Genomic DNA, 19,705 nt, shown 5'->3' on the forward strand with positions numbered 1-19,705 from the left:
TCCACCGCAGAGCCGCCTCACACAACCGGCCTCCCGCCCGCCACGGAAGGGTTTATCCGCCCCGCGTCACCGGCCCGCCCCGCCGCAGCCAATCAACGCCGGCGGCTAGCCGATGAAGAGGGACCGTCACTTCCGGACGCCGGAGTTCCTTTAGGGGTTGGTGCGGTTCCTTCCTACGTCACGTGCCGCGGGAGCGATGGCCGCCCCCTCAAGCGGCCGCTCTTGCCGCCAGACTCTATGGTTCGGGGCGCATAGGCGGGCGGCCGGCGGGGCGGCGGGCCGCCAGTTCTCGCGAGAGCCGCCATGGAGGGCGGGGGGGAGGGGCCGGGCGCGGCGCTGCCGCCGGCGGGCGGGGCCGCGGAGGGAGGGGGAGGAAGTGTCATGGCGGCGGCGGCGGCGGGCTCAGGCGCGGGCTCCTCGGCGCGGGGCGGCGGCGGCTCCTCGACGGCGTCGCGCTGGTTCTTCAGCCGGGAGCAGCTGGAGAACACGCCCTCCCGGCGCTGCGGCGTGGAGGCCGACAAGGAGCTCTCGTACCGGCAGCAGGCGGCCAACCTCATTCAAGATATGGGCCAGCGCCTCAACGTGTATCCGAGCGGGGCCTGTGGGGCCAGGCGGGCGGGAGCGGGGCCGCGGGCCGGGCGGAGGGCGGCGAGGGGCCGAGGCGGGCGGCGCCGTTACCCGCCGGCTGCGGCCGGAGCGCCTGGGCCCCCCCCCGGGCGGGAGCGCTCCCCGGGACGCTCCCCGCTCCCCCGGCGGCCCGGGCAGGGCGCTCTGGTGGGATGGAGCCCCGGCCCCGAGGCACAGAAAGGGAGGAGGAGCCTGGCCGAGCCCCCGCTTGGCCGCCTTTGTCGGCGGGTGAGGGAGGCAGGGGTCGCCGGCGCTGGGGCCGGCTGTGGCGGCGCCTCGGGGCTCCCGCCTGCCCCGGGAGCCGCCTTCGCCTCCGCCGCTGCGGGTTTAGGCACTTCTAAAGTCGCTCCCAGTGGCTGGCAGGCTCGTCTTCCCGGGAACCGGCATCTCCTCCTCAGCCGTTCTTTAATCTGATTTTTAAAAGAAAAGAGATCAGAGTAAGACTACAACGGCAAATCCCCTACTGAAATAGTTGAATTAGAACAAAACAAAAGCCCTTGAGACGATATTTCAGCCTGTGCCGCCCACTGAGGAGCCCTCACTGAACGGGCGAGATGCGGCTGGTCTGGTGTAGGGATCCCCACGGTGTCTGCGAAGCAGATGGGAAATACAGGTGTTAATATCGGTTAAGTACGCGTTAATATCAGTTAAGTTCTGAAGTGTCACGTCCTTAATTGATTTTCAGCTGAAGGCGGTATGTTGAAAGCAGTGATTGATGTAGGAAGCGCCTCGCTTTCAGTTCTTGTAAACGGTTTTCTTAATATGTAGTGTTTCCTTAATTTAATCTTCCAGATCTCAGCTTACGATAAATACTGCAATTGTTTACATGCACAGGTTTTATATGCATCATTCCTTCACAAAATTTAATCGAAATGTAAGTATGATTTTATAGGCGGTAATAGTATGCCCGTAATTTTGGCAGTCTGACAAGTGTTATATTCCTTTACTGGATTGTAAAGTTTGGTCTGTTTATAGGAATTCTAGCTTCTTATCAGTGGTTTAGAAGCAATAATGATATTTCTTTTCAACTTTGAATTATTTTAACTAGTGGCAATTTGATTTTATCTTCTCTATCGAAATAAAAAAATGGGCACCATCAGCAAACACATTTCAGATGTGTGAAGAATGCATTTAGATGTTTCAGGTCTGGCTGGCGCTTATGCGCTGTAGTTTGAAAGGCTGATGTGTAGGAACACATGTTTTTCCTAATGAAGTCAGTGGTAGCGCTAGCATGGTGTGTCTGACAATTATAATATGGTTATGTGTGTATCCATATGGATTATGTATCTGTTCTTAAAAAACAGTGTAAATTCATTTAACTAGTCTAGTCCTAAGCAGCTTGAAGTCATATTAGACAAGGAAAATCTTTAAATCTCATGAGAAAATGTTGGCTCTCTTGTTTCAACTAATGAACTGAGTACACTGAATCTGAATACAGACTATGCTGTGAAGAACTGAATTCCTCTGTGAAAATACTCTCTGTAACGGAGTGATTTTCTAACAGGTATGGAACTGGAGATCCCGACCTGAAAATTTTAAGCCTTTTTTGTGTCCAGTATTGGATGCAATAGTTAGAGAAACAGTAATATTGTAGGTATTTTTGTGTTGGTTTTTTTTTTTTTAAAAAGTACATCAGTATTTTATACCGACTTTGCAAGAATGGTTAATAATGGTGGTGGTGTATCACTAATTGGTGAGACGAGTTTTCTCTCATCTTGGCTATTCGTGATAATACAAACAGATTTGAGACTGTGACAGATGTTATGGTCTAGACGAGAGCAGACCTTGGTCTTCCAAGGGGTAGAATCTTGCAAACCTTGCACTGTCTGAAGTTTGGGCAGGTACACGGTGGATTACAGCGTTAGCCAGCGCTTTTGTCTGGCATGAATTTGTTTATCATTGCTGGCTGAGCGAAGGGACATTTTATTTGGTGTTCATTTGGCAAGAATAAATATTAGTTTGTAGGTACATTTCAGAAGTGTATTTAATTATTTTTGTGCAAAATCTGAGGTGAATTCAAGCTTGCATCAAGCTTGTTACCAAAACTGCAGGGTTACAGGTCCTCATGTAATACAAGCCTAAGTGTTTAAGTACAACCTGAGCTAAGCGTGCATAAGCCTGAAACACTTTAAGAGGAAGAAATGTATAATGTAGGTTTTGTTTATGTAGTGATAGAGGGCTATGTATTGAATGGGTATACATATAAATCAAAATGTACTTTCCTAAAACAGTTTTCTAGTTTTAGAGTAAGAATAGCACACCTGAGAATCACGTTCCAGTAAGCTTTGTGGTGGAATATGCCCTTTGAAAGCATTTCTGTAACGCACCGAGTGAAGGCAGTAAAACAGTTGCTCCGTTTTTCTCCCCTCCGCCTACCTGCCCATGTAGCGGTAACCTGTAGCCAGTGGAAGAGGAGCTGGTGAGGCACCCAAAGCTTTCTGTGACTGTGGGTGGTTTGTGGACTTGATAAACTAAGCAGAGCTGCTTGGAGCGGAGGGGTTGCCCTGTGTAGAGCTGCTGTAGCTGGGGCTTGTGTTGTACACATCACCTGCTCGATTACCGTTGGTACTGTCGTCTGGTAATCTAGGGTAGATTTAGGTAGCAAGAAGCTTTAGCTGCTGTGTTTGGGTTTTCACCAGACACCAGAAAATGCTGGTCACTTGGAACTGGAAGCACAGTAGTATTTGGATATATAGTGCCCTTGTTATGAAAACTGCGCCTTAAGTTATATTTATGAATCTTAAAATTCACAAGTAAGCTACGTAAGGGCTGAATGCCATGGAAACTGCAACTATTACAGGAGGGGGAAAGCCTATTGTTAAATTCATTCTCAGGTAATAGTATTCAAATAAAAGTTAAAGGCAGGTGCACTACAAGTTAGCACTCGGTAATATTGATTCCTGCTGAATTACTTTCTGTAGTTCTTAATGAGTGTAAGGCCAGACAGCAGCTTTGGGTGTGTACTGATGGGCAAATGCATTTTCTTACTTATTTTCCTATAGGGTGAAGGGGGTGGTCTCAAAGTGAATGTGAGTCACTTTTAAAATACTTCCAAACCATCTGGCACATTCTCTGTGGAGAAAGCAAAAGCCAAGGACTGTAATAAATACTTAATATCAAATCTCCAGAGTACTTGGCAAGCTAAAAAATGTGACAATATTTATCCACTGCAAGAAGAAGCTAACCCTTAGAAATTAAATAGTAAGGTACTGGCAGTCTTGAAGCTAAGACCTAGCTAAAATTTTCTACAGTATGTGGAGTATATCTCTTTAATATTTCTTTGTGTGCATGTAGTGATGTTTATCCATGGCAAGAAGGAATCTGAAGGCTGGGGCTAGAAAACTAGATGGCCATTAGTCAGAATGCCTTATGATCTCCAGCTGAAAAAATGTAGCCTTTGTTTTCTTGCTTTATTGGTAGGTTAATGTTTTTAGTCAAGTAATAAACGCTTGCATATTTATCGTCATGTGTAATTGCTGGGTTATACAAATACGCGTATATGGCTTGCGTATAAGTCACCTGCACGTAATTGTTAATAAACAGGTCTTCTAGTGGAAGCTCATTTACTGAAGAGCTGTTGTCTTAATTATTTTTTCTTTTTCTTCAATATAAGTTACTGCTACGCAATTTTACAGGCTTTCAAGATTGAGTCAACTGTGAATAGGGAAGAGATTTCCCAACAGTATCTTCCCTGTAGAGCCACGGGGGTGGCACATACCAGCTAATGTAGTCTTTGTTCGCTTTGAATATTACATTTACTGCTCTAATGAACAAATATCCCTATTTTTGTGAAGTTACTGTGGGCTAGCAAGTCAGTTTTGAATTGCTATGGATTACCTATGAAGTACATAAATTTAGGTGCAAAGAAGAATGTACTGATGTTTTGATATTGCAATCAAAGCAGGTTAAGACCTTGCAAGGTTGCTGTGCCCCAGCAATAGGGTGGAAACCTGCTTTACCAATTCTGGTAAGCAGAATTGCATGCCCTGACTACTAATTTTCCCTAGCCACGCAAATGACGTTTTGGGAACTGCTATGAATTTCCTCAGCAGTAGTACAAATTATTCTTTCTACATTACTGTTGACCAGGGCATAGTAACTTTGGTTTGCTGAGTATAAAGTTAGTCAGTGCTAATATCGGGGTGGGGAAGGGAGCTTGCCGGCCTTTTATAGGAAATACTAGCCTGACTGTTACACTTTAAAGTATCTTGACAGTTAAAATTCTTCTGGAAATACTGTTTCTGTAGTACTTGGTGTGTTTGATATTATTATATAGCAAATACCTCTTTTAGAGGCTTATTCTTCAGTACACTGTTGTTTGAAGAAGAGAGAAGGGGGAAAAATCCTTGGTATGCTGGAAACGAGAGGTAAGGCATCCAAATGGTAGCTGTATTTTTAAATATAATCCTTAGAAATGCCGTGTGGAATACCAAACGACCAGTTGAAAATATACTTAATGATGTCAAGGGTTTTTTGTGACATGCACAGTGGAACTTAGTAAAGTGCCTGAAGAAGGCTGCGGGAGGAATTTTTTCCCTGAAGTGCAAAGTAGGTGAGTTGTGTGGGGTGGTTTTTTTGTTTGTTTGTTTCCCATCCCTCTGTATCACCTTCCTGTCCAAATTGTAGTATTAAACAGTTGACTTTGCAGTTATGCAAAGTTCTTAAAACTTTCGTAGAATGCACCAGGCTTTAGCGAGGCTGTTTTGGACATTTGAGTTCTGTTTTTAGTCTTGCAGTTTAACATATTTGCTGGTTTTATGCAATGTGAGCTCCTGGTTATAATAAAAAAAAAACCCAACCTTGCAATTCTTTGTGTTCGCACTTGAAAAACCTCTGTCATAGACTGGAACCACTTAATGTCTTAAGCTAATTTGTATCAAGTCTAAAAACATACTAATGTTGGCATTAAAAGGGAGAGGGAGTTCTGGGAAAGATGTGCATGCTGCAGATGTATTCTGAGATCATTCCGAATGTCTTCATTGTAGCAACACTGTTTTTACAATGTGTCTTGTGCTTTTTAAGTGAAAAAGGACTTGTACCGCATTTACCAATAAAACTTGCTGTATGATGCTCTTGGACTGTCACGATAAGGCTCTAATGTTTTGGGTTTTCTGTTTCAGTGGGACTTGGTTTCTGAGATTCTCAGCTAGTACAAAAATGGGATTTAATTTCCTAAATCACATGCGTTCTTCCGAAGAGATTTCTCAAAGTCTTAAAGAATATTTTGGGTGCATGGTAGATAACTTTATTTCATTTGCTTTATGTCAGATGAAGATGTTTATATATAGGAAGCTTATAGCTTTGCCCAGCCTGTCTTTAATTTTGCTTTTTTGTTCTACTTTGCTTTTTCTGCCGTTTTTGAGAATTGGAAATGAATGAAAGCGTTTGAGTAACTTTGCCAGTTGTACACTTAGAGGGCGTGTCGTCTTCACTGAAGGCTGAAATTGCATGCCAAGTCTGAAATGTTATTAGGATGTCTGTTTTCCTGAATAAATACCAAGGGAGACAAAAATACTGACCTACTCTAAACTGGGAATGAGAACCCTAGTCCTAGACAAGACAAAGACCTGAAATTCTTTGGTCAGAAGCCAACACTTCTTTTTTAAGGAAATAGATAATTGGGGTGTACATAGATTTCTGATGAACCAGAGTTAAATGCCGGTTAATCGGTTTGACTTAAATCAGCCTCCAGAAGTGTGTTTTCTGTAAGGTCTTGGAGATGAGGGACTGTGTGGAGACTTCTTGGCCAGAGCTGATCCGTTTCAGCGAATTAGAAGATATCCTGAAGTCAGCCTGATGAAGGAGGTGCTTTTTTGGAATGAAGTAAAACTTCGGTCAGACATAGAGTAGTAGTGAGTGAGAATTTGCTGATGATTTAATTGTGCAGTTATTGGTGACTTGGTTGGTAAATATTTTCAGTCATGGTAATTGTTGGAAGTCGATTTTTCAGAAAGGTAAATTGTGAAAGTTCCATGTATGTGTAACTATAGCCACAAACTATGTAGAAAGAGACCTTGTGTTAGGATCTGTTTGAACTAAACTTGTACACAAAGCTAGAAGAACAGTAAGGTCGGAATGCAGGTACTTGGGGATAAGTGTGTGATGCTTGGTGGGGATGGTAAGGCTAGAGAGAGGGGGAGAACAGCAGGGAGCAACAGGTCATTGCTCACGGTGCAGTTGTTCTTCAGCCCAGCAGTCAGGCGCTGCTACGGGTTACTGACTGAATAGCTGTTTGGTTTGTTTGAAATAAAAAAATAGGGGGGGAAATTGTGTGATCCTGGGGGGATGGAAAGGATCTTTTCTTTTCTGTTAAAGCTTCTTCCCATCATCCATTTATTTTAACTTTCCTTCCTCAGTGACTTCACTGCGTTGAGTCTTAGTTTTCAGTCCGTGATGGTTAACCTCATTGTATCCCTTTTCTGAAGTAAAAAAAAAAAAAAAACTGAACCAGTTCTAGTCTCTCTGGTGTCCTCATTAATACCTCCTTGTTTCTGTCCAGTGTCTGGTTGTCAAACTTGTTTCTTCATAACTCTTAATTCTTACACATTCCTAATTTCCTTCTCTGTCATTCATGTTTCTCTGGCTTCCTGGCCCTGTCTGCTAATACATTTAGCGTTTAAAAGTTTATCTCCCAGCGTAAATGTGAAATATTGCAAGTAGTATGTCCCTAGCAAAGGGAATTTCTTTCAGAATTTCAAAATGTTACTTCAAGCAATGTGGATAGGAACTTCTCAAAAACCATCAGAAGTCTTTAATGACAGTGTTAATACGGCCTTGTTCAGCAACAAGTGACTGAAGCCTTACAAAGGTATGAAACAAAAACCTGAAGTTACAAGCTTCTTAAAAAGAAAGCAGTTCTTTTGTCTCTGTTGTGGAAGAGTTTGCTCCCTGTGACTTGTTTTGGGTGGTTTGGGTTTTTTTAGAATACTGGATTTCGTCATGGCACATTTCTATGCACCTTCCCAGGGTGTCAGTTTTCCTCAAGTCTGCCAACTTACCAGTTTTACTTAAGATCCAAGTGGACGTTTCAAAGTGATTTAAGGAGGCAAAAAGTACTGCCTCAATACATTTGAAAGCTCCTGAAACGTCATGAGTAATCACTTAAATGTTCGATTCTAATTAGTTTGTTGCAGTTTTTACTATATTGCAAATTTTCATACTAAATGTTTTATTTTGACATAACAAAAGGGCTATGTGCTAACCCAAAAAACCTCCTCGCTTTAGGGGGAGCTATGACTGCCATTCAGTTCATTCAGCCTATTTCTACTTGGGCGTTGAATGAGAAATCCAATACCTGCACTGCTTGCACCACGCATTAATTAAACACTCAACAAGCAGCTATTTCAGTCGCTGAATAAATGCTTCATACGGGCTTAATTTTAACCAATTTAAGCTGCTGATGTCTACATGAAGATCTCTGCTGCCATTTTAATTCATGTTTGACATGGCCAACATTGCATACAAAGAGGACCCGGATTCTTCTAAGTCATTTACAGTTATCCATGTTCTGTACATAGATTCATCAGTCATTCTCGCTGATAACTAAGCATCAGAATGCTACTTCGTAGCTAACTCCTAGGTGGTACTGAAGTGTGAATGGGTGCTTTGCTGCCAGCTAATGACACCGAGAGTTTTATAAAAATGTTCATCTTTAAACGTAATTTGTAGCCTTTACTAACGCTTGGTGTAACTGATGTTTTGTGGATCCGTGTGCTTTGTTCACCAGATACTGCTGGGCGTATAGTGAAGTTTCAAAGAGTAAGCTTTTACATATGCAACCTATATTTGTATAACAAGCTGTTTTCCTCAAAGTTCTCTGCAAATTTTCTTGGTTTTTAGGAGACTCAAATGCTAGCAGAACTCGTGATCAGCTGTTTTGACTTTTTACTGAGAAGACGCTGTAATGGCTCACTACTGTGCAAGAAATTTGATGAACTTTCTCACCAAGTATATTTAACTTGAAACAGCCTGTTCTAGTGTGACTAAATCTCCTCGACCAAATCTATTCGTGTTGAACTAATTTGACCTCAGACATTTTACTCACAAATGCATTTATGTTACTCCTTACCTATGCTGCTGAGAGGATTACATCAGTTGTAAAATAAAACATGACTAGTTATTTTTGTTGCTTTGCCTGATTTCAGAACTGTTTAAAAAAAAAAAAACAAACAACCAAAACCCCACCAAATCCAACCTCTTAAACCTTTTCTAGTTAACAGGTTAGGCTCTCCATAAAAATTAAAGTCCTACTTGTAAAAAGTTAAAAAATACATATATGTTTTTCTTCTTCAGATAATATCTCCCACGGCATTGTTTTTGGCTGCGAAAGTGGAAGAACAGCCGCGGAAACTCGAACATGTTATTAAAGTAGCACATGCCTGTCTTCATCCTCAAGAGCCACAACTGGATACAAAGAGTGATGTAGGTGGAAGTCATGGTTTTAAAGATAATCAGATGACACTTCATCTAATGATCTCTTACATTGTCGTGACTGGATTATTGCTGCCTGCAAACTAGAAAAAACTTTGGGTTTTACACCATTTAAGTCTTTTGTATTACTTAATATAACTTATTAAAGACTGAAATATTTGTGTTATGAAACTTGGAGAGACTGTTCCATCTTGAACTTGCATTATTTTTAAGACTAGCCTAGATGTTAAATAAGAGGTTTCGTGTGTGGTTCCATCAGTTACACAGTTTGCGCAGAGAGGAGTTCAGGAGGCTGCGTTTGCTTCCCTCAACCCGAGGCTCACTGTGCACCCTTGTCTATGTTCTGTTTTAAAGGATGCAGTATAGTTGTCAGCTGCTGCCTCTCTTACACATTGGTCTTCCTTTCATTTGCCAAAGTTTGTACAGCTTCCACCTGCTTTATAGTTCACATCATCTTTCCTGAGATGAGTCTTCCTGAAACCAAACGTACAAGGAAGTGTGGTGGAAGCGCACCAGAGTTGTTCAGCTTGAAGGTCAGGCTGAGCTAGTTGTACCCTGCTGGACCTCAGCTGATGTCTAAAACTATTTGAGCACCTTTGCTGTGCTCCCGGTTTTTGGAATGACATGCGGAGGTGTGTATATATATATATAATGCATTTGAGCCCACAAGCTTAAGCTAGCTTAACAAGCTTAAGCTAGCTTAACAAAGGCCGACTGACTATCCCCAGCTGTATTTTAAAGTACTTGTAAAATGGAGTACCTGCCTAGAGATATTGGAGTTGATTTGCACTGGCAAGCCTTTGTAATTCATATAGCATCCCTCCCTTCTCCCAAAAATGCTTTGCTGGAATAGATTATGAGAGATCCAGACGAAGTAAATCTTACTGTGAACGGTGGTTAGGCTGGTAAAACTGAATTTGCAGTAACGCTTACGCTGGTAGAAGAAGGTATTACCACAGTGAAGTGTTCCGAGTTGTCAGTTCCGACTGGCTCGGGTAGTGGTCTTAACTGGTGTTGCTAGGGCCAGTACTCCAATAGCAAGTGTATGATTAAAATTTTGAGAGAATAGCTAGCTACGTCTTCACCTCTTTGCTTATTTGTTTCAGGCATACCTTCAGCAAGCCCAAGAGCTGGTTATACTTGAAACAATAATGCTTCAAACTTTAGGTATGTCTTCCTAAATATCTCCTGTGCGGGCAACTTACCCTGAAGAAGTAATGGGACCCAAGTAACTGGATTTTTGATGTGCTGTTGGTACGCTAGAATTTTACTGTTCTGGCATACCACTTCTGACCTGTGAATTTAGTTTCGTATTAGCAGTTCTGTTGTGTTCACTTTGGAGAAAAAAAGGCATATCTCTACTCGTGAAATAGATGTTTCTGTCAGTTTGGTGGCATAGAAATGTATACCCTTCCAAACAGATTTTACTCCAAAGTAGTAACTACGTTGATATTTCTTCATCTAAGGTAACATGTTGTACTAGGTTAGCTGTGTCTGTTCTGAAGCAACTGGGAAGAGCTTTATACCAAGTGCTTTTCCGCATTTTGCCTTTTAATAGAAGAATTTGTAATTGAGCAGGATTGCTACCTCTGAACATCACGAGTCATAGCGTAACCATTTAATGGACTCAGGTGATTCCAAAATTTGAAATGGAATGTTCTGCTAAGAAACTTTTCTGACTTTCAAGTAACATAGAGACAACTACAGCTAGCAGGCCTGCAAACACCGACTTACTCAGATATTCTTAAATGCCACATTGCGTATATTGTTTTTTAAAAAAAAAAAGCTAACAGTAGTGACCTAATTCTTAAAATAGTGTCATAAACAAAGAAAGGTTTCTTAAGTCACTGACCTACAAATTGACTTAATGTGTAATTTCATAGATGCAACATGTTTAAGTCCCAGAAATCAATTAATAAAGTGCGCATGCACACACGTGTATTTCAATGTCTACTAATGTACTAGAAACTGTTCAACTAGACATGTTCAGCTTTAAAAATACAGTAACTTCCCAAGTATATATGTTTTTAAGACTTGAGATTCCTAAAGGAATGTTTTACTAATTGATCTTGGAATGGCTATACCGTCTACCATGCAAAAGTATGAAAAAGTGCAGAATAAAAGGCAGTTAAATAGTGTTACCTGAGCTTCAGTGCAAAGGTTTAGCAAGCATTTTAGGTCTGTGGGGAAAGGAAAGGGGTTTGGTTTTTTTTATTTAGCAGATGGAAATACAGAGTTCTGAAACATGTTCTTAACTCCTCAGGTTTTGAGATTACCATTGAACATCCGCACACAGATGTTGTGAAATGTACGCAATTAGTGAGAGGTCAGTGACTTTTAACCGCTTCTGTAAGTCCTTTTTTACCTTTCTAGTAAAATTTGAAGGTGACGTTACTTGTCTAATATGATCTTCACCAACTATGTTGTCCAAAGAGTTTGTTTAAAGCTAATTACTAAAAGCTTGATCTTAACCTTTAGAGTCTGATAGAGTCCAGTTCTGTCCTTCATAATTTTTTATGTACTTACTAGCTTTGATTTTAATAATGTCTGTTCCATGTTTTCTTAAACGACAGAAGCAGTTAGTAGTTGCAAACTGAATAGCCAACTACTTAGTATCGTTCTGGGTTGATTGTTTTCACTCTGAAGTAGTTATACCAAGGAAAGTTTAGTCTGCATATTGGTCGATGGCTAATGCTGGCTTTCTGCCTAGCAAATCTTTTTAGATAAGGAACTGAGGGATAAAGAAAGTGCATAGCAGGTCTGCTATCACGTGCAAATACTTCAAGATGTGACTAATTCTTTTTCTGGAGCAGGGTGTACTTACTTGTTTCGGGCAGTGGCACAAAACCCCAAACCTTTTGTTAAACAATCGTATCCTCTAACTTTTTATGCAACTCATTAACACGAGTCTAGCTAGAAACTTGTTTTGTTCTTTAATGTTTTTTGTTGAATTTTGGCACACCTCCTTTAATTCTTAAATTGGTTTCCTTTGGAGCTTTAAAAAAAAAATCCTCCTATGAGATGGAGGATGAAAAAATTAGGAATAGGTTGTAAAAGCACCTAAAATAAGCTTTTCACTTTAATTATGTTCCTTAATTAAAAAGTGTTTGGAAATGATTAGGCCATGGTTGTTAGTCTTTAGTCATTAGCTGTTGTTGCACTGAAAAATGCAAAGTTAAGTGCTTCAAAATATTTTGGCTTTTTTCTCTCTAAAATATAGGAAAGTTCGGTGCAACTTAATCACATTAACTAATCTGTTTTGTAGCAACTCTAGAATTAAAGTTGTTCTTTGAGCGGAAAGTATCTCTCTTTTCTCATTTTAAACTAGCGTACTGGCGTAGTGCCTTCAGAGTTTGATTCTGAGTATGACTGGTGCTGTGTGTAATTTATTTGCATATCAGTAGCTTTATTGCTATTCTTGCTATAAGATAATGATTCTTTGCTTTCTGTCCAGATTTGGTTGTGACTGAGTGCATAGGTCTAATTGCACCTAAGGCCTCAATAGCCTGCAGCAGGAGCTCTATAGGCTTTTTGCCTTGGATTTTCTTAGCTGTTGGTCAATATAAATGTGAGCACATATTTCACTGTCTTGTGTGAGCCACTGCACTTCTGCTCGGTATTTGGGGCTGTGGGGAGGGGTGGCAGGCAGTATTGTAGCTGCATCAGGATTTTCACATTAGCAAGTGTATTCGACGTGAGTCTACAAGAAGAAAGGCGTACTGCTGCGCAAACTTTATTTCCGTTAGTCAAGGGTAGATGCTGCTCCGAGACAGTTCAGCTTTTTCCTGCGTGTGTCGCATGCTGTTTTTGTGTACTGAAATTCATACATTGAAGGTACGTGCTACTTTTTAAATGTGAGATTTTAAAGCTAGTATTTAATGTCAGGACAGTTTAACAAAATACTTAAAATCCAAAATTATACCAAGTCTTGAAATCTGAAGACTCCAGTGAGGGCTGAAAATCCACGTACCTCAAGGACTGGTACAAAGTGAACGTAATACATCTGATACTTGAAAAACCTACTCACTGGAGTAGGTGTGCTCCTTAGTGTGTGTGTATGCAAATGGAATTCTTGTTAGCATATGCCCCTCCTAGGGGTGGTATAGGCTGTGAACACAAGGTTTGAGTACCTCATATTAAAAAAAAAAAAAAAATTAATCCAGAAATTAAAAACATTGAGCATGAAATCTGTAGTCACGCGAGTCAAGCAAGTAGAGAATAATTGCCGTGAAACATTAGTCTTACGGATTGAGTGAATAAAGAGATGGGCACGGTGATATCTCTTCGAAGATGCAATGGTATGATTTTAGTTCTCTCCCTCTTAACGTTTATTTATTGGACAGTGTGTTGTCTTAATGTGAATAGGTGCAACACTTAGATATCAAGTACTGCAGCTTTCAACATACATCTAAAAGTGTTAAGCCTTTAGCGCTAAAGGGATTGACTGAGAAGTTAAAGAAATGCAAGGTTGCTTCATCCTTTGTAATGTCATCTCGGAGAAAAAGCGCTGTTTCAGAAGGCAGAGAGATACCTTTTTTTATTACAGGTGATTAACTTATCCAAGAGTATTATGATTAAAACCTTCAACTGTATGTTTGGGGGGAGAAGGAAGGGAGGAATATAAGGTGGCTGACTAAGTATCAAAAGAAAGGCAACAAAGGTAGCTGAGGTATGCAAGTGTACTTAAGGTTTTGGCTTGGCACGTGTGCGCTGAACTGCCGCGTGGTGAGGAGGTGCCCTGGGCCCCCAGACTTGCTGGCTAAACTTAATTAAGTGGCTAAGAGGATGGCTGATTCTCTGTATCACTTTTTGTTGTCTTGCACCCAGGGTAAATGTGCTTTATGCTGTCACTGTTACCTGTACTAATCTGTAAGCTACCCCCTTTAGAAACAAAATGGAAAAAAATCTCAGGTTCTGTTGATGATGCTCAAAAGATTCAGCCAAGTCCTTTGTCAGAAGACTGCCTAGTCTAGCCGTGGCATACCAGAATCAATCGCTGGAAACCGAAGCTGAACTAGTAAGTGAGAATAGGTGCGAATAAACATAATTGCTTCGACATACAACTAAAGAAAAAGTTGAATTCTTCATCTCTAAGATGGAAAGCCTTTCTGAAAGTAGTATTAGACAACACAGTCGTCGTAGATAAGGGGTGACTGGGTAGATGCATAAAGCCTTAGGATGTTCAGGCATAAGGTATCTAATTATTCCTTCTGGTTTTCAAAGATTCGTGGGTTCATGAAATTGTTCCACCTTTACACTTTGGTCAGTATAGTAGACAAGGAGAATGGTGTAGGCTCAGTCTTTTTTCTGCACCATTCTTCCTCAGTGCCAAGAGACAGAAGAGGAGACAGGACCATCATTCCTTAGGATCCCGCAGGTCCTCTAAGGAATCTGGAGGCAGTGGATCTGTGAAGGCTTGTCAGCAAGCTTCAGTGCCCATTCCAAGGATGCGCTAGTACTGAAGAGAAGAAAAAAAAAAAAAGAAAAACCGCCACCAAAAACTGTTCCTGGTGTCAGACTGCCTTCCTGGCTGGAATGCTAGTTGAATGATCAGCAGTGAAATTGCCCTAGTGCCGAGACCATAGAATCATGATGTCTTCCTCTTAAGCTCTGGTGCAAAATCTGTCTGTTCCCAGCCTGCTTCTGGTGGGACTCGAAGGGGAGGAATCTGTATCCTCATCTCCATCTTGGGAAGCCTTCAGTCATTCCTCTTTCTGTGTTGGTACACAGCCTTCTCTTGGAACTGAAGATTGGATCCCAAGGATTCCTAGGATTGTTCTCGCCACTCTCCTGGTTATCAGGTATCTTGGAACACCCATGATCCTTACTAAACAAACTATAATATCTGTGTGCACAGCTGCCATTGGTTAAATTGGGCTGATAAAGACAAGGCAGCAGAAGAGGAGACGAATCTGAATGAATCTGCTTTTTCAGAGGGTATTCTGATGGGGAAAATTTAAATCTTAGTATACCGGGTGGTGTGGAAAGATCTTAAATGCCAGCTGCACTCCAGCACTGCTACAGGCGGCTTTCCCGTTCTGAACTTTCACCTCAGGCTCTTACAGGCCTTTTCCCAAGGTTTAAATACTTTCAAGACTGTGAAGCCACCAGGACTGCTCAGACCTGAATGCCTACACCATGGCCTCCTCCAGCCCTTTCCAGGTACAAGAGGCATCCACTAGCACAGCTCCATTCAGAGCCTGTGGCTTTTTTCCTTTGGCCCAGAAGGACTTCGGCAAGCTTTCTCTTTTCTGACGCCGACTGGCTTATCTGCAGCCTCCTCTTCCCGGGGAACGCTTCCGTACCTTGTCAGGGTCCTAGGCACGGCCAGCTACACCCTCCTAAGGGTGACTTGGCAGTCACGTTTCCATGATTATCTCAAGATCCAGGATAACCCAGTGTTGAAGAAAAGACTCGGATATCTTGGAATTGCAACCATTTGAATTGTGTGGCTATGCCCGGTAAAAAGCATTTTGGTTTCCAGTCGGGAATTTCATGGAGACAGTAGCCTTTTGGAAGGTGTGTCAGACAGCAAGTCCCGTTTCAAAATCTTGATTACTACTTTAGTAATCCCCTGCCTTAGGGTTGCTGCTGCAGCAGTGAGACAGGGTGCGTGTTTTAAATCGCTCCTGAATGATAACGTAAAAAACTGATTATGAATGGCTAATGTCAGTCGTCAGTTCTGCGACTTGTGAGTTGTAACAGAGAAGCTCTGCTGGCTCGTTTTAGCCTCTGCTTCAAGATTATTTTCATTTGGAGATGCGCTTTCCACTGCTGTAAAGGAAATAACACACCAAAATATAGGAACCAAAATTTGTTAGCTTTAATTTTAGCGATGGATTCTACTAAACCAAAGCTGTCCTAAGAATAAGAGAAGAGTTTGGGACGGATGTTTTCAGTTGTGCCTTGTGTTACCAGAGGCTTTAGCTGTGAGCTGAAATTTCTTGCTGGTTTGGCAATGATGATGAATTTAGCTGTAAACAAGGTGAAACAGTGTCATACTGCTTGTAGTATGGGTAAGGTGTATAGCACAGTAATTTTTTGATTGAGGCTAAAACGTGTGTTTCAAGATGTGATTCTTTTCTTCCAGGTGTGTGTTTTGATTTACTCAACTTTCAAGCTGATGTTAAATAGAAGTTTTCTGGCATCTGCTTTTCTTCCTTGTTCACAAGGGACATTTCAGTGAGAGTAGAGATGCTTCTTGGTCCGGTCCCTTAATTCAAACATGTTGTGACTTTACAGAATATAGAAATTATTGAAGATCCTTTAAACATTACTTTGATGAAAAATGAAGAACGAGACATGAATTTCAGTCTTACTCAACCATTCTGTATTTTCATGTGTGTTGTTACGATAGTCTCATTTCATGTGGGTTTTTTTGGTAATACTGCCTTACGTTTTTTTGATGGGAGGGAGAGGAAAAGGGTGAACTCCATGGCTATCTGGCATGCAATTACCATTATAGTTTGCAAACTAAATATTATCATATAACACTGTTACGCTGTCAGTTGACCTTTTTGATTATTATGGATTAGTAGAATTTGTGTGTGGGAACGGATCCTGTTACCTTGCTACTTCCACGTTCTTCTCAGATGATGGCACTGCCCGGCTGTGTAGCATAAAGACAAATCTGATTTATACTCCTTGGCAATCATTAGAAGTTGAATTAAATCACATATTTAATATGCTTTTTTAAATTAAATTTTAAAAGCCATTGTAGTCTTTCTCAACCTTTGTGGAAAGATTAGTATTAAAATAATATATTAAAATATAACAGTATTCCCTTTGACATAAAATTGAACAATACACTCTCTGCAGGTAGCACTGATTTCAAGTGATAGTGTCAAAGTAAGAATTCAATGAAGGCTGCACTCAATCTTCAGTAAAAGCCATTGTGCCCAGCTATGCCATTATATGCATGCTACAGTAAGTTCTCTTACTTGAGTGAGGAGCGTTGGGGTTTCACTGGTAGGGGTCAGTGCCAGATGGCTGGAACAGCCTCATTCCAGCCTCAGTCGTTGCCTTTTTGTTTCTGGCACGTTGCAGTCTTGTGTGGTTTTTTTCCTGACTGTAACAAAAATGAAGTTGTTTATTTCCTTTTGAAGCTTTGCCATAGGTTTAACAAACGCAGAACAAAATCTTATGAGTACGGTGCTCTTAATTAGAGGGAGCAGAAAGCTCGTTTAATTTTTTTTACCATCTAGCGTGGGAGGTTGCTGTGTTGTAGGGCTTTGGGAGAGAGACGTGGCGGTGCTGGGGGCGGGAGGGGTGTTCTCCGGCCGCGCTCCTCTCCGTGAGCAGACCTCGCGCTGTGCTGGGAGGTGGCCTGTGCTGACTGCCGTGCCGCAGTCCGGGGTTACGCTGGGATCCTCCGTCAGCGAGGGTGGGGGAGCACCCCCGGACGGGAGCTCGCGTCGGCGGGGCGGATGAGCGAAGGGAAGCTGTCCTGTGGGCTGCGCAGGGGGAGGGTCGCTGAATGGAATGACTGGTCCCGCCCCAGTCACGGAATGTAACGGCCTCTTCTCTAGCTCGGAAAAGGTGATTTTGAAGGCTAGTTAGCTAAATTCAGATCAGTTCTGTGGAAACACCAAGTGGTGCTTTCAGAAGGTAAAACTGCTTTAATTTTGGAATGCACCCGACAAGCTAGCGCAGATCTTTAATCTCTCCGTTTTTCTTCTCTTACAGCAAGCAAGGATTTGGCACAGACATCCTATTTCATGGCTACCAACAGGTTGTTATCCTGAACCTCTTTGTTGCACTGTTGTAGCACACTATAGCTTCCTTTACTGCAGGGCCCCCTACATGTGTCTTACCCTTGTTGCAACAGGAGACTGGGCCATCTACAGTGGTGGTACCTTCCCGTTTGCAGTGCGGTGTATTGTACAAGGGCCTGATGGCACAGCGGGGTTAAATGCACAATGAGAAGTGTAGTGGTGCTTTCTGATGACATTTTCTCGATTGTGAGTGCATAAGTCTAAAATTGGTAGCCTGAATAGCAGCTAAAGATTACAAAGAGCTAAACTTAACCTAGAAATTCGAGCATCTTGGTAAGTACAAAACTATTTTTAGTTTACACTTGTAGTTAATGGCAGTTTTCTCTTAACTTTAAATATATTGATCCAGTCTTAACTTATAAAATTGTAGTGGGCCTAAGGTCTTTTCAACGAGCTGATTTTTCTTTTCAGATAGACTAGTAGCAGTCCAACGTTCCTCCTTTTAGAAACAGCTCTTTAATCTTAATATAGAGTTTTAAAACTTAAGTACTTACATAAATTTCAAGTTCTAGGATTCCAGATGGGAGCTGTGTATACGTAGCCTGTTGTAGAAGGATGGAATTTGAGAGCAGACTTCAGTCTTGATTTCTCGATGACTTCAATTGACTTCTTGCAAAACAACTTTGCGCTTTATTTAAGAGGGTCACCTTATGGGGAGATAATTTTTAAGCAATATCTGCTGGTTATTAGAACTCTTCCAAATAAGTATTTCTGGGTGGTTCCTTGACGGGCAAGGTTCTGTATTTGAAACAGCTGTTAGGAAAAGCTGTGCTAAAGCAGCGAAACTGAACCATTATGGTTGCGCTGCTGCCAGCTGGAAGCTGAAGGCGAGTTCACGAGGATCACAAACCCAGGCCAAGCGAAAGCTAAGCCCACAGGTAATTCACTTGGCCTCTCTGGAACTCTTGGGTACCACCTTCTAATGGTCTCGTTCAGAGACTGCGTAATCAGCTGTATGCTTTTTACTGTGAAATTTTAATTGACCATATTATACTTCTTTCCTTTTAGTACTTAAGTACAGCAGAATAACTGGCAAATTTATTTACTGTTTGTCACGCTTCTCACAGCCAGAGCAAATTAAACTTTTCTACCAGATAAATGCCCTGCCCTTCGTTTTCTCAAGGCAGTAAGCCATCTGACGAACTTAATCAGAAAAATGTTCCATGAACTAATGTTTGACTGCTGTTGCTTGACGAGTGGTCTTATTCTGTACGTTAATGGTTGATTTGTTTGGGTTTTCTGTTTTACATGTTTGATTTCCTTTGGTTCCTCATTTCGAAATTCGTGCAACAGTCTTCACCTTACGACATTCTGCCTTCAGTACAAGCCTACAGTGATAGCATGTGTGTGCATTCACTTGGCCTGCAAGTGGTCCAACTGGGAGATTCCAGTATCGACTGATGGAAAACACTGGTGGGAATATGTAGATCCTTCAGTTACTCTAGAATTACTAGATGGTAAGTAATACTGCCTCTTCACATCTTGAAATTCAAGGGTTTATTAATGGAAAAATGGGAGCATAGTACAGTAAGAGCATAGCTTTAAGACTAAATTAAGTCTCACTGACGTCATGCACCGGATCCTCGGGTGGGGGAAAGGTATAGGAGAGGGGAGAACTTCAGAAGACAAACTTCGTTTTGAGACCCTTTCCCTTTCATCCTGCGGGCCGGGGCATCCACGTACATTTTGTAGGTGCAGGTTAGAATCTTGCTTTTAAGTGCTTTCCAGAACCGGGAAAGAGATGGAGATTCACCAGGGCGAATTCACGCAGTCCCGATCGTGTTCTCTACATCACTGGCCCAAGTTTATGGCTTCACTGTCGCTGAAACAGCTGTTCTTAAGGCTACACATAGAATTGCCATGTGTATGAAGGT

General features: G+C 41.8%; 1 protein-coding gene across 11 annotated transcripts in view; it reads left to right on the forward strand.

Moving 5' to 3' along the window:
• The first annotated feature begins 351 nt into the window (after nt 1–351).
• CCNT2 (cyclin T2) overlaps nt 352–19,705 on the forward strand; it is a 23,687-nt gene continuing 4,333 nt past the window's right edge. Inside the window, exons 1-7 of one of the 11 annotated variants that reach the window (XM_087734398.1) lie at nt 352–584; nt 1,420–1,501; nt 8,920–9,048; nt 10,164–10,224; nt 11,321–11,383; nt 17,743–17,788; nt 19,125–19,288. In XM_087734398.1, the coding sequence (XP_087590524.1) occupies nt 382–584; nt 1,420–1,501; nt 8,920–9,048; nt 10,164–10,224; nt 11,321–11,383; nt 17,743–17,788; nt 19,125–19,288 (748 nt within the window). In that variant the 5' untranslated portion in view covers nt 352–381. The other 10 variants (XM_087734399.1, XM_087734403.1, XM_087734404.1 and 7 more) reach the window with 10 other exon arrangements.

The sequence above is a fragment of the Nipponia nippon genome, unplaced genomic scaffold (assembly GCF_047370975.1).
Source record: "Nipponia nippon isolate SJK-2023a ecotype South Korea unplaced genomic scaffold, ASM4737097v1 scaffold_5, whole genome shotgun sequence".
Taxonomy (NCBI): Eukaryota; Metazoa; Chordata; class Aves; order Pelecaniformes; family Threskiornithidae; genus Nipponia; species Nipponia nippon.